Here is a 15,025-nt window from a genome sequence, read left to right as displayed (position 1 = left end):
CTTTTGCCACATTAATATGTGCACGTATCCTTTCCTAGGATGTCACGTAGCGGGAGTTTCGTATATCGAATTGTCTCTTTTTTAGAAGAGTCCCTTCGAATAAGTCTAATGGCTAGCGCATGAGATATTGCCATCATGAGGTCCGGGGTTCAAATCTCGGTAAAATCGAGGTAAAAACCTCCTTTATGTGCTAGTCAGTATTCCAAAGGCTATTAGCCGTCCGTGATTTACCTCCTCCATGTTGGTCCTGGGACGGGTTGGCTGGGCGCTGGGGGCGAACGTATTCGCCTTTTGCCACCATTAATATGTGCACGTCGTCTCCTCAGCAAAGTGTAGTGGCTAGCATATAAAGTGTTGTCATCATACGATCTGGGGTTTGAATCGAGGCAAAGCCGAGATAATGTCTTTCTTATGTGCTAGTCACTATTCTAAAGACTAGTAGTCGTCCGTGATTTACCTCCTCCGTGTTGACTTTAGACGGATTGGCGGAGGCGCTGGAGGCAAGCATATTCACCTTTTGCCACTATTAATATGTGCACGTCGTTTATCTCTCGCGATGGTACGATGATTAGAATATAAAGTATTATGATATTAAGTTATAAGGTTAAAATTTGATATAATTGAGCATGCCTTCTTTCATGTCTTATCATTATATTAATAGCTAATAGTTATTCATGATTTACTTCCTTCATATTGACTTAGGAACTGGTTGACTGATGCACTAGGGTGAGTGAATCACCTTTTATCACATTAATATACGCATGTAGTCCCCCTCAGGGCGGTACAGTGGATAAGACATAGGATGTTACCACATTATGTTATGAGGTTGAAACTCGACGTATTTGAGTATGTCTTTTCTCATACCTTGACCACTACACTAATAGCTAGTAGTCACTTGTGATTTACCACCTTTGTGTTAGCCTAGGGACGGATTGGCGGGGACGCTAGAGGCGAGCGAATCACCTTTTGCCACATTAATATGTGCATGCATCCGATAATTTATCTCTTTTCCTATAATCTTGAATGAATTATGAAGGTCTCGGGATAGAGTTGAGTTTGTTAGTATGGGGTAGAGTTACTATCATAATGTAAGGGTTTGAATCTCGGTAAAATCAGAAAAAAAAAAAAGTCCTCCCTGCACTAGCCAACTACAGCTTTCTGATTTACCTCCTCACAAATGGTTGTGCGGCCGACCGTGTGGGGTTGCTGAGGTGGCGGATTCCATCTTTTGCTACCATTGGATGAATTATGAAGGACGTCTATGATGAGTAATACGGGGTGTTAAACGTGGACCCCAGTATGATGTGTGTAGGATCGTAAAGCGCTAGAGAGGGGGTAAATAGCGCTAGTGGCTAATTCGTTTGTTTAGAGTAAAACATGCAGCGGAAAATAAAACAAACAACGCAAACACCAAGATTTACTTGGTTCGGAGCATGTGGCGACTCATACTCCAGGGCCCGTACGTGAGAGTGCTTTCGATGGATAATCACTAGTCAATCGAAATAAGTACAAGTACAATAATCGATTACAAGTAATTTAAAACTTTAAAGAATACCAACAACTCAAAAATATGGATCTTCAACGTGATAGTTGTTGGAGCAGCTTTTGAGCGCTGAGGAGACATTTTCTGAGCAGCTCGAAGAAGCGAAAGTCGTTCGTTGTGTTGTCTTGAAGCTTCTGGTCGAGGCTACTTTTATAGGCAGTTCCGGGCGCTTGGACAATGTGGCTCGGCCACTCCGCGCACACCACATCAGTTTGGCAATAACTTTTGGGTTCTGGGCGCCTGGGCCGACTCCGGGCGCCCGAACCAACTCAGGGAACCCCGACCAGTTTCAAGCGCTTGGACCAACTTTCTCCAGCCCTTATTTTCTGCAAAACAAAGTTAGTCCAGGCAAAAACAATATACATATAATATGAAATTATGATAGCTTTTGACTGTCTGGTTCAGACTTTGAGTTTCGTTGAAACTCTAGGTCAAACCGACGTCTATTGCTCCCTCTTCGAGGAACGCACCCTCACCTACTCCTCTCAAGAAAGTTTACCTATTGTTAGATTGGTCCTCCAGACCAACTGAACTTTCTACCTAGAGTTACCGCCCCTTAGGATTTTCCTCAGCCTAGGGTTACCACTCCCTAGGGTTACCACCCCCTAGGGTTTTCCTCATCCTAGGATTACCATCCCCTAGGACCTAGGGTTACCACCTCTAGGGTTTTCCTCTGCCTAAGGTTACCACCCTCTAGGGTTTTCCACCTGCCTAGAATCCACTAGGACTTTTGCCTAAAACAACTTAGGACTTTCCTGCAAGTTCAATACATCTTGTTAGATAACAAGACAACTTAACTTTGGATCCTTTGATATTATAAAAACACAGGTTCGATTGTCGGATGCTTCCCGCACCAACAATGTGGAAGTCAAAGTTAAGGTGACATGATAGTCAAAGTCAAGGAGAGGTGGTAGCTACCCTCTTTTGCTCCTCGCCTAGTGCTAATGTCCCAATCCAAGGACGACCGGCGATCGGCCCTAGCTTGGCCAGATCTGAAGGACCTAGCATTTTACTCCTGTGCCAAGGTACTCAGTGTATATCCGACCATCCATTATCCACTCGAGTTTAAGGGAGGACTGGCCTTCCACAAGACCGGCAGGGAATATGTTCGGCCGAGTCCTGGAAATTCAAGCTTTAACTCTCAGAGTACAACTTAATATGTAGTCGGTCAAACATATGAGCTTTCACTATCCATTCCCCTATCCTACATATAGGTAGCCGAGTATAAAGTTAATCAGAGTTATAGTGTTAGGGTCGATTTGTAGTTAGAGAGGGAGGTGAATAGCTCGTCACGCTTCGTTTGCTTACTTCGTGATGATGATATGCAGCAGAAAACACTCAAACAACGCTAATGCTAGGATTTACTTGGTATCCACCTCAAGAAGAGGTGACTAATCCAAGGATCCGACTCTTACTCACTCATCCAATATGAAAACACTTATTTACGGTAACTACCGAAGGTGAAGAAGTCTTGTACAACCTCTCAATATAAGAAGAAAGAAAAACAAGCTTATACAATAACAAATCTTACCAGATTTACACAAATGGGGAAACCTTAGCTTGCTTCTCCTTCTTGTATAGAACACCTCCTGATCTTGGAAGTGCAGCAACAACTTGCTCCAAGAAGCTTCAAGAACTGGCGTGAATCTGTGAGAATGATTGCAAGAAGTGGAGAGGAAGAGATTTGGAGTCGCTGTGAGGAAGAAAGCTTTAAACTCGACGCCTCCTTCGCAACGGTCACAATTCAATCGATTGACCAATCGATTGGGGAGGCTTGAATCAATCATCTGTTCAATTTAGAGCTCCTTTGTGCTCTCTAGAATAAGACCTGAATCGATCAGCTAATCGATTCAAGCTTCCTTGCGATCATGCGAGAAAACCAACTCCAATCAATCGGCTGATCGATTGGCGTTGCCCAATCGATCGACTAATTGATTGACCAACTCTTTGTGCTCCTGACATTTGCTCTCAATCGATCGGCCGATCGATGAGGCCGCTGCTTGTCGCAACACTCTCCTAATCGATCGGCTGATTGATTTGGCTTTGGTCAATCGATCAGCTGATCAATTGCCCCAACCTTGACTTGCCTAAACTCAAGTCCAAGGTTCCCAAACCCAACATTCGGTCAACTTTGGGACTCCTTCTGCCTAGCATCTGGTCAACTTTGACTTGCTGGGACTTCTTCACCAAGTGTTCGGTCAATCCTTTGACCCACTTGGACTTTTCTCCTCATGCCAAGTGTCCGGTCAACTTTGACCCACTTGAAATTATCGTCTTGTGCCAAGTGTCCGGCCCTCCATGACCCACTTGGACTTCCACCATATGTTGGGTCAACCTTGACTCATCTGGATTTCCTCATGTCAAGTATTTGGTCAATCATTTGACCTAGTTGGGCTTCCCAACACTAGGTGTCTAGTCAACCTTGACCTACCTGGATTTCCACGTGCCTGGCTTCATTTACTAGGTCTTTCCTTCTGCCTAGCTTCATTCACTAGGGCTTTCCATCTGTCTGGCTTCACTCACCAGGACTTTCCATTTGTCTGGCTTCACTCACTAGGGTTTTCACCTGACTTCACTTACTAGGGTTTTCACCTGGCTTCACTCACCAGGATTTTCCCACTGTCCGACTTCACTCACCGAGACTTTCACCTACCTAGCTTCACTCATTAAGTCTTTCACCTGACTTCACTTAGCAGGATTTTCCAACTGCCTAGTTTCACTCACTAGGTCTATCACCTGACTTCACTCACTAGGATTTCTCAATTGCCTAGCTTCACTCACCAAGTCTTTCACCTGCCTAATATCCAGTTAGGACTTTCCCAGTCAAGTATCTGGTCAACTCTTTGACCTACTTGACTCTTCTTCACATCTAACTGGTCAGTCTTTGACCAGAGGGGAATTGTATCAACAATCTCCCCAATCAGATGATTGTATTTGCAATCTCCATGTATTGCCAAATATCGAAACCCAACCATCAAGACTCAAGCTTGAGCCAACTCAAGCTTAATCAATCAGGTCAACCTTGACCTAGGGATATTGCACCAACATACAAGACATTATATGACATATATCCTAGCAGCCCTAAGAGCCAAACGTCCTACCATACTCAGTATTCTACTTTTATATATACACTCGGTCGGTTAAATATTCGGTCGGGACATCTTTAAGTGTAACGACCCGCCTTCTACTGACTAGGCTGTAAGGCGAATCGCTATAATACTGCTGTACTGACTGTGCGAAAAACTGAGCTAATTTAAAATTTGCTAAACTAATTACTGTGAAGTCTTAACTTGACGTTCTAAGAGTACCTAAGTGTTGTACACATGCTAGGAGAGACAATCTATGCCTCTTGGATGTCCTGCTAGCTGTAATCAGACATTTCAACCGATCCGTGAGTCGATTGAGCCATCGGAACGATTCACAGATCGTTCCAGCTGATACTGGCACGGAGGCACCCTCTGGATCGGTCGGAAGACCGATCAGTGAGCCTCCGTGCTTCTGCTGCGTTCTGTACGCAACTAGATCGGTCTACCGACCGATCCAGATGGTCCCTGATCGGTCAAGGAGACCGATCGGTGGCCATCTTTCGTGTACGCCGCTGGACGTAGCTGGATCGGTCTACCGACCGATCCAGGAGTACCCTGATCGGTCGGTAGACCGATGAGTGCACTTCCTATGTTTCTGTTCGCATCTGGATCGGTCGGCTGACCGATCCATAACCCTTGTCAACTCTCTGTTCGTGCCTGGGTCGGTCGGCTGACCGATCCAGTGGCACCAACCCATTTCTGATCGGTCGGCTGACCGATCAGGGTTTTTGATTTCGAACCTGACATTCTGAATTCAGAAACTGGGTCATGCCAACTCCACATATAAACTATCTAATGCCTAATAAAAATTCTAACCACTTGCAGTTAACATTCCAACATGGTTACTGACATTTTAAAACACTCTTTCATAGTTCAATGCGTTCCAAATCTAAATTGCATGAAAATGAAAATATCAAAACTAATAAGCTGAAAGTGCTGAACGTAAATGCTAACGAGTTCTAATGCATAAATAAAGCTTGTTAGATCCCTGAGATCTTTCATTCCAGTTCCACACACACATCCTCATCTGCATTGACCTCCAGCCTCCACTTCTAGTCCATTTTCCTTTTTCCTGTATCTGCAGTATAAGGAGAATAGTATCTGTAAGCTTAAAGCTTAGTAAGAAACCATCTACCTCACTAAAACATGCAACGATGCGATTATGTTTTTAAATCATGCTGTTTGAAACATACTGAATATGCAAGCATGGCATGGCATGGTATCATACAAAGCATAAACTGGAACTGAAACATAGCATAGCATATAACTGAACATGAAACTGAACTAATCATGCATATCTCTAAATCTGTACGTGAACTCAACTCATGTAAACTGAACTGAAAGCTAAATTAGTGTTCTCATCACTGGTTTCAAATTTGAAAACTATACATATAATAGATGAAAATACTAAACATGCTGCTGGGGCCCTGGCATCTGTACTTACTGTGCGTGCATCCCTACGAGACCCGGGATTGCAAGTTCCGAATCCAGCAGGGTTACTAGGTTATCTGAACCTAGGGACGACTGTGGGAGTCCAGCCCATGGATATCTGATCCAAATACAGTGCCAACTGAATAAAAGTAAAATACTGAATACTGTTTTATTTTACTTTGCTGTTCTAGGTTATCTGAACCTAGAGCTAGGTTATCTGAACCTAGAGGCTACTATGGGAGCCCACCCAATGGATATTTGATCCATATAGCTGTAATAATTGATAATAAACTGAGTAAAATGTTTCTAATACGTTTTACATGCTGTTAGGACGCCTACTGGTGCATCCTTCTGAACTAGGCATTCTACCGAATGCTTGGTGTGCACTTAGAGCACACCCCATAACTGAAAACTGTAAAACTACTAAACTAACGCCAAACTAACAAGCGAGAGCAATTATACTGCAGGTGAGGGGTTTCTTACCTCGTGTGCAAAGATTCTTACAAATCTAAGCGTTAGGTTTCCGGAGACGAAGACCTTCTCGACGAGCTGCTTGCGTCTACGCGTTCCTCTCGCGGAGGGGAACGTCCTTGTATCGAAGATCTTGCCGGAAGGTGCTCTCGTGACCCTTAGGGAAGGAACCCTAGGTTCCTTTTTGCTTGTGCTTGGGGGCGCCGAGAGAAGAGAGGAACCGAGAGGAAGAGAGGCGTGAGGGCTTCGGTGGAGAGGGATTTTGCCGAACCAAACTTCTCAAATAAACCAAACCCTCTTTAAGTTTTTAATTTATATTAAGTGGTTTAATGAACTCAACTCTAATATAAATATATTTGGTTCTCCTTTCTTTCAGCACGGCCCTGCTGGGTACACCGGTTACTAAACTTATCCGTAAACCATAGGTCTCAGGTTCGATTCCCGCCTAAGCTATTTTACGGTTCCAATTATTTTGCTACTTCCGCTACTCGAAAAATTCCGGAAAAATATCTAAAAATTCCAGAAAAATCATAGAATAATTCTAAAATAAATTCGGGAATTTTTCGGGCTTTACATTAAGAGACCATATGGTCAAAGAATACCAACCGTTTATCAGATAATATTCTTTTGTTATTACATGAGCATTGAATGAAACATTCCTCGAAGGTATCTCTATACTTTCTATCAACCGACACATTGTGAGAACATATTCATTCAACCGCTACATTAATGGCATAAGTTACGAAAAGGGTGCACTCGGTAACGGAAGATTTCTCAGACGGTGACTGTATGCCTCCCAGACTGTGCATATTCCCTTACTCGACATCTTCTGACACCCGACATTTTTTATCATCTCATGATTACGGATGTTATGAGAGGTGGTATGTAAAGGGGGTTCTCTTCGTTGGTAGGGCTATTAATGGACCAAACGTTGATGAACAAACTTAGTGTTCGACTTAGTAAGAGATTGTTTATGTTCGTTTACTATACACAAGATCAATTAAACAAATAAATTTAAACAACTCGTTAAACTAAATAAACATGTTTGAACACATATGTGTTTAGCTCATTAACGTTCGTGAACGTTTGTAAATAATGTCTGAACACCATAATTATTAATAAAACTTTTATCAATATGCTAAATAAACAATAAAATAAAATAAATAAATAAATTTGAATTATCAAACTCAATAACCAATCAAATAATTAAAAGTTTCAAACAATCAAACAAGCTTGAATTGAGAGTTCGATAACATCTAAATGAATCAATCTCAAGCTAAGCTTGAATTGAGAGCTCAATAACATCTAAATGAATCAAGTTCAAGTCAAGCTTCAAATAAGCTTAAGCTCATAAAAAATAAACCAAGTAAACTTGAACAATCATTTTAAAAGTTTAGTTCATTTTAAACTCGGCTCAATTTGATTTGATTATCTTATCAAATAAATTTTAAGACCCTAAAACTTGATTATAAACTATTCCCATCATCATTATTCTTTTTACCTAATTTGAGGATGGAGGATAGGAACTATTAATATAATTACTTTCTACTAGTATTAAAGCATCTTTCCTATCCTAATTCTCCATGAAGTAACCGTGCTGATATTTGTACGAGGAGTTATCATAATAAATTTCTGATTTAAATTGCAGGATTTTATACTGTGCTAAAGTCTCTCCCATACCGCTAGACTGACCGAATGACCTGTGTAATTTATTCTCTTTCGATGAATATGGGAATGGGACAATTTTGAAGAGGGATCCGGGGAGGGTTATCGATTTATTTTTCCCCACAATTAAAGCATCTCTTCCTCTCGTTTTTCACGGACGGACGGGCGTCTCGTAATGGTCGTCCTCCAATTCCCATTCCCGAGAAAGATCTGGATCGTCCAAAGCTCGCAGAGGGAAGGGAAGATGCATCTCGCATGCGCACCGACGGCGCGGGCCATAGAACATAGGATCCTTTTCTGTCGGGCCACTGCCATTTGCCCACGCGTCCTCCGGACACCCCTCCGCATGCGACAAATTCAAATCTTTTCGAATCGTCCTGTATTTTTCGTCCTCAATTTTTGTTTTTTCTTTTTTTTTCTTTTTTCGCGGGGGTCAAATAGCTTGAACGCGAGCACACGTGGAGTGTACCCGCGAAAACTCACTCAATACTGGATACCCTCTCGAACCTTTGCTACTACGGTATTAGACAGAAATAGTAGGGTCCGCACTTGGTTGTGCAGATGGGTATGGAGAAGTCGCAAAGCGAAGATGTCTTACATTTAAAGACACACCTCCTCGCCTCGCCTCGCCTGCCCTGCAGTGGGAGGAAATCGGGTAGAAGCGGCGTGCCTACTCTCGCTGCCATTTCATCTGCTCTGTCTCTGGATTCCTTCTACTCATCTCCATTATTTTACTCACTGTTGTCTCCCCGGTTTTGTCCACGGTCTGTAGATCTCCTCGAAGCTCCGTCTCCCCTTCCTCTTCCAGTACCGCTACCCTCCTCCCTTTAAATAAGCTTCTTTCGCTTACTCCCTCCGTATCCCACTTCCAAATCTCCTTAGCTAATGCCCACCTGATATATACAAAGGAAGCGCCCGTACGTCTAATTCCTCATATAATTCGATCCTCTTTTTTTTTTTCTTTCCATTTGTAACCATGGCGCGGAAACCGCAAATGCTCAAGGATTTCCTGGAGCTGGATTGGGAGTCCGAGTCCTGCAGCGCCGAGCCCGACGCCATCGACACCGTGCGGCGTCTTATCGACTCTGAACTCGGGCGAGGAAGAAGGCGGCTGTCGAGGAAGCTCTCAGCCAGCGCCCTAACGAGGATCTCCTCCGTCGTCAAAATGCTGCCTTTCTCTAACACCGCGGGCTCCTCGGCCTCCAGCGCCGGGCTCCTCTCCAGGAGTTTCTCGAAGCGTATGAAGATCCACTTCTGGAGGAAGCGAGGGAAGTCAGAAGCGGAGTCGGAGGACATCGACGACGAAGTGCTGCAGTCTTGCTGCTTAGCATATCCGGCAGTTAGCAGTTGCAGCAGCTGGTCTGTCATGACCGACTCCGACAGGGACTTCCTCTCCGACGAAATCAAGAACGGGTCCCCACGAGCGAGTCCTTGCCACAGCCCGCCCATGGCAGGGGCCGCAAAGGTGAGACACTTGCCACAATTTACTAGCTATAATTTACGTGCTGAAGTTTTTATTTATTCATATCACTTAATTAATTATTTAATTAATTATAGTTAAAATTAATTACACTCCTTCTAAACATACCTTGCAAAGTGGGATGAATAATAAATACCGTGAAAATTAATTTTTATTTTATTATAATAAATTTATCACTCTCTAATCTATTTCATTGTATCCTGTCTAAATTCATAGTACTTAATTAATTCTATAAAAAAATGGAATTCGTGAGAGGTTTTTTGAGTAAATTAAAAAATTGAAATTAACTATCACATAACAGATTTGTTTCTTATTCAAATTTATTAATATACCATATAATAATCAACTCTGCTAATCCCATATCACTTAATATAGTAAAAGATGATTTACTCTGTCAATCCGTGCTTAGATTAACACGGATGAAGTAACCGATCTTTAATCCCACTATTTAAGATAACACTCTGTACTTTACCTATCGTTCTACCCCGAGAGATTCCAGATCAGTGACTTAAGAACCAACCTGAGGAAGCCGATTGAGTTCCGTGAACTTTATCACTTTTGAATAGCCTGGGTTTTAGCACACCGTACTGGTACTGGAACTCTGTTCCAGTATTTGAATTCAATCAGCAGATGCACACCCGCGAGGTTGTACACGTGAAGTATGTACTTGGCCAAGTAATTAGAAATTTGGCAGCATCTTCCGAATGGCTGGTCTTGTGGTTTAATCGGACAATTTAGAAAATATTAACGTTGTTTTGTCATATTAATTTTTAAGCAACCATGGATCGGCCCCTTAAAATTTCATATTGGTCCAATACTCCTCGATCGAATCGATGCTATTCTGTTTTATTTTCCAAAAAATGAATGAAAGTGAGATCTACATCTCGCGCGTTTTGAATTTTAATTTGTCTGCTTCCGCCATATTATTAATTTAATTATTATATTTGCTATATCGCACTATTCAATGTCAACTCGGAGAAAGAGCGATTGATTATTATTCGTATAAAACAAGGCGGACGTGGACGGAGAGCGCAAAGAGCCACCGGAATGCCACAGCTCGTCGGAGGAGGAAAAGGAGCAACTGAGCCCATTGTCCGTGATGGAATTCCCCTCCGAAGGAGAAGAAGAGGAGGATCAAGCATCATCGCCTTCCTTTCATCACGCCCCATTGAAGCTGCAAAGTATGTATCTAATTCTTTTTTCTTTTTTTCTTTTTCTTTTTTGAAAAAAAATTGTTATTATATTAGTGCATTGATTGTAATTAGCTAGCACAAGTGAAAATCGATTTGGTTTCTTGTTTTCCGCCGGAATCTACTCGACCATGTCTGTGCGTGCGATCTCGACGACACAATTAACGCCACCTGCCAAATTCTATAACTCTTTAAATTTGGCTTTTGCGCATGTTCCTCCTGCACCTGAATTAATGAGGCTGTTGAATTAGTGTCATTGGGTAGCGTTGGCAACGTGGGCGAATAATGAATGCATTTGAAGGATTTCAGTGTGAAATTAATCAATAATTGGTTCCGTGCAGGGACAAAGTCGCAGCAGCTGCTCCGAAGGATCGGACGGCTCCAACTCTTCCCGAATCCCAATCCGGTTATCCTTGATCGTTGCTTTGCCTCGTGCGATGATGATGACATGGAGGCGAGGAGGCTTCTGCAGGATTTTACCTCCGTCTGCCAGGTCAGCTCGCTCGACGCGAGCGTGGAGAGACTTCTGGTGGACTTCTTCGTCTGCAGCTTGTTCAGCCGGCGGCGGAGATCAGCGGGGCTAGAACAACAAGATGAGGAAGCACGGCGACTGATTTTGGTAGCGAGGGAGTGGATGGAAGGGGGGAGGTGGTGCGGCGCCGACGACTGCCATGGGGAAACGACGACTCTGAGCCTGAGGGAGATAGAAGAGGGGGAGAATGGATGGTTGAGATGTGAGGCGGCGGAGGAGGAAGTGGCGGTGGGTCTGGAGGGCGTTCTCATTGGGTTGCTGATGCAAGAGCTTGTGGTGGATTTGGCAATGAGCTGAGTCTGAGTCTGAGTAGTGGATTAATTCGTTTTTAGATTAATTAGCAATAAGTTGGGTTGAGAAGAGGCAAGCGAGACAATTTTGAGGGAGGAAGAGACGAATGCTAGCTGAGCCTGAGTGAGAGATCGATATACATGCTTCAAAAGTTTATGAACATTATTAGTTTGAATCAAGATCGAGGAGCTCGATCTACTTGAATTGGCCTTTCTTAGTGTGTGAAATCATGATCACTAATATTTGTTGTTGGGTACCTTCGTAAGTAAGTTAGATTTAGAGAACTTGTCATCGAATTGAAAAGATTTAAATTTATATAATGATATTAGTTAAAGGCTTTGTATAGGCTTCTATATGATCATGATTCTTGGGCGGTTCTAGGGTGAATGTTGTTGCGTTCTAAATCCGACCTTGAACAAAGAAAAGCAAGCAACAAATAATCAAAAGAAAACTTTATTTTGTAATTGTTCATTGTATATTTGTATTTTGTTGGCTATTGTAATAACAAGTGTTGTTTTATTGTATTTTGTTGGCTATTGTAATAGCAAGTGTTGTCGGAGGTTTCAGGTACTTGAGGAGAAGAAGAAAGTATAATGGTGTTGCAATAAGTGATCCATTTTATAAATCATAACTCAGGAATAGGAACCCAGGATTCCAAATCATATTATATCAGTTAGTTTCTTGTTCTTATATTTTAAGTTTTATTTTTATCTATTAAATATTATGCTAATGCTAGGTTATTTCTCGGAAAAAATACGTTACAGGGTCTGATTGTAATGTCTTGGTAAGGATTACTACATCTCCAGAACTTAGGTGTAATTTAAATATGTAAGAGTTCGTGTTGTAGGGTTTGACTATAACATATTGGCAAGGATCGTTATATCTCTATGAGAACTTGAGTGTAATATTAAATATGCAAGAGTTTTTACTGTTGGTGCAGGTTGCACTAATAATCTGGTATTGATATATGACAAATAGGTTAAAGTTAGATGTAGTGTGCGTCTAACCTTTCTACCAAGTGTGCAGGAGTTGACTGGTCTAAAGGATCTTACATCAGGCTGAAATCTAGTTAGGTCCATGGTACCTGATAGCTGGTGGGAAGTCCAAATAGGTCCGCGGAGCCCGATATCTAGTGGGAAGTCAGGTTAGGTCCGTGAGACTTGACAACCGGCTGAAATCCAATTGAGTCTGCAAACATGACAACTAGCAGAAAAACCTGGTAGGTCGAAGGCAAGTCAAGTGATTGCAAGTGGTAAGTGAAGGTAAGCAACTGGAGGAGAGATCCAGTGAGGGTGCATTCCCCGTTGAGGGAACTGTAGGCATCGGTTCAGTTTAGGTGCATTTGGAAAACTTAAGCTGAGACTTTGACTAGATCTTGCTCTCGAAGAGACAGAATCTAATTGCTACTTATATTTTATTACGTTGTGCTAACTCTGTTTTAAAAGGTAAAAATATTTTCTATCGCCTGCACTAACCTTTTTCTTGCAGGAGAAAGTTATTGAAGAAAAGGGGGTCCCGACGCCCGGAAGGGATCCGGGTGCCTGGAGCTGGTCCCGGTGCCCGAAGTAGGCTCGCCCAAGCGAGTGTTGGGGCGCCCTGGCGGTCCAGGTGCCTAGACTCGATCCAGGCACTCGGACCCGAAAAATTATCCATAAGTTGATGTGGAGTGTGTCGATTGATCGAGCCACGTGGTCTAAGAGCCCGGAGGAGTTCCAAGTGCTCGGAATGAACCTATTTAAAGGCCTTCAACTAGAAGCTTGACAACAATAACTGCTACGACTTTTACTCTTGCTCGGTGCTCTAAAAAAGCTCCTACGATGCTGCGACGCTCCTCCAACAATCGGCGATCAAGATTTTCTCACTTTGTTGTCGGTAATTTTCATATATACTTCCTGTACTCAATCTGTAACCATTCGAACTGTTAGTGGATTATCCAATTGAAGCACTCGTAGAGTGTAGGGCTTGAAGTATGAGTCGTCCAAGGTTCCGAACCAAATAAAACTAACTTATGTTAGTGCTTAGTTGATATATTTTCTTTTCTTCTTTTATTCTTCTGCTGTGTACCTATTTTACTTCGCTATCAATTTTCGACGATATCTATTCACCCCCTCTAGCGTCTTTCCGATCCTACAAGTGGTATCAGAGCCAATACCGCTCTGAATTGGTGCAACCATCAATCATGCAAGGGGGTGATTTTTCTTGATTTCTTTCCTTTCTCTTTCATATTTTTGGGGTTTTCAATATAATCCAAACTGGTATAATTACCTCTTTGGATAAATTTTTTCGTTACAAACTACTCTGAATTGGTGCAACATCAATCGAGTCTTAATATTTGTTTTCTCCACACTACTGATCCAAGACCTAGTCTTGCGACTTCTTTTCTTTTTTCCTCTTTTGTGTGCAAGGTTCAAACGAGGGATATAGTACCATACGCCCTCTCCTCTTTAACGGTGATGACTTCCCATATTGGGAGTGTTAGGTCCCTTGGTGGTCGGCTAGAGAGAGATTGGGGGGGGGGGGGGGAAAACCCCTGCACAAAAACAAAATAAAATCTTTCTCGGACTTATAACTTAATAAAAAGAACACTTGCATAAGAAGGATAAAGAAACTAAAAGACAAAGGCACCGAGAATTTACTTGGTTACAATCGGGGAGGTTGTTAATCCAAGGAAGTAAAGCACACTAATTTCTCCTTTAGGCGGAGAAGTTTCTTTACAGTAATGATAGCACAGAAACAGAAAACTAAAACAAAAAGTGTCTACAAGTGTTGTTTCAGTATTTTTTATTCTACTTAGCTTCTGGGAGCAGGGCTGTTTATATAGCCCTGCTCGGGGGTACCTGGAAGGGTTCCAGGCGCCTGGAATGGGATAGAAATCTATCCCCGTCGCAATGGTCAAAAGCCACGTCGATTTGGATAAAAGTCGGGTTCCGAGCGCCTCAGATTAGTCCGAGCGCCCCGACCTGCTCCAGGCACCCCGAACTAGTCCGGGCGCCTCGAACTGATCCGGGCACCCCGACTTGGTCCGGGAGCCCTGGACTGGTTCGGGCGCCTCGGGCATCAGAAGTTAGCCTTTTGCTGACTTTTGGTCCGAGTCTTTTTCTTCAGTTCCGCTTGCCTCGGTCCGGGTCTTCCACTCCGGCTTCGCTCACTTAAGTGATTTCGGCCATCCGGAATAGGGTTCACCCGAATCCAACTTTCGGCCTTCTCGTGCAAACTTCCACTCCAGCTTCTCGCCCCTCAAAATCGCTACTTGCTTCCTTCTCGTCAGCCAACGTACTCTTCCACATCTTTTCGTCCCTCGGACAGCTGCGTCTTTTGCTCCTCGAGTAATCTTTA

The 15,025-nt window shown here is 42.9% G+C and overlaps 1 protein-coding gene across 1 annotated transcript; it reads left to right on the top strand.

Annotated features, from left to right (window-relative positions):
- Window positions 1-8,766: 8,766 nt before the first annotated feature.
- On the top strand, window positions 8,767-12,023 carry LOC122001998. Its single transcript, XM_042557012.1, has 3 exons — window positions 8,767-9,661; window positions 10,689-10,857; window positions 11,208-12,023. The coding sequence occupies exons 1-3, from the start codon at window positions 9,173-9,175 to the stop codon at window positions 11,693-11,695; spliced, it is 1,146 nt and encodes a 381-aa protein (XP_042412946.1). The 5' UTR covers window positions 8,767-9,172; the 3' UTR covers window positions 11,696-12,023.
- The last annotated feature ends 3,002 nt before the right edge of the window (window positions 12,024-15,025 follow it).

Source organism: Zingiber officinale, chromosome 7A (assembly GCF_018446385.1).
Source record: "Zingiber officinale cultivar Zhangliang chromosome 7A, Zo_v1.1, whole genome shotgun sequence".
Classification (NCBI taxonomy): Eukaryota; Viridiplantae; Streptophyta; class Magnoliopsida; order Zingiberales; family Zingiberaceae; genus Zingiber; species Zingiber officinale.
The sequence above is the reverse complement of the archived record's forward strand: the minus strand, read 5'-3'. Positions and strand labels throughout refer to the sequence as shown.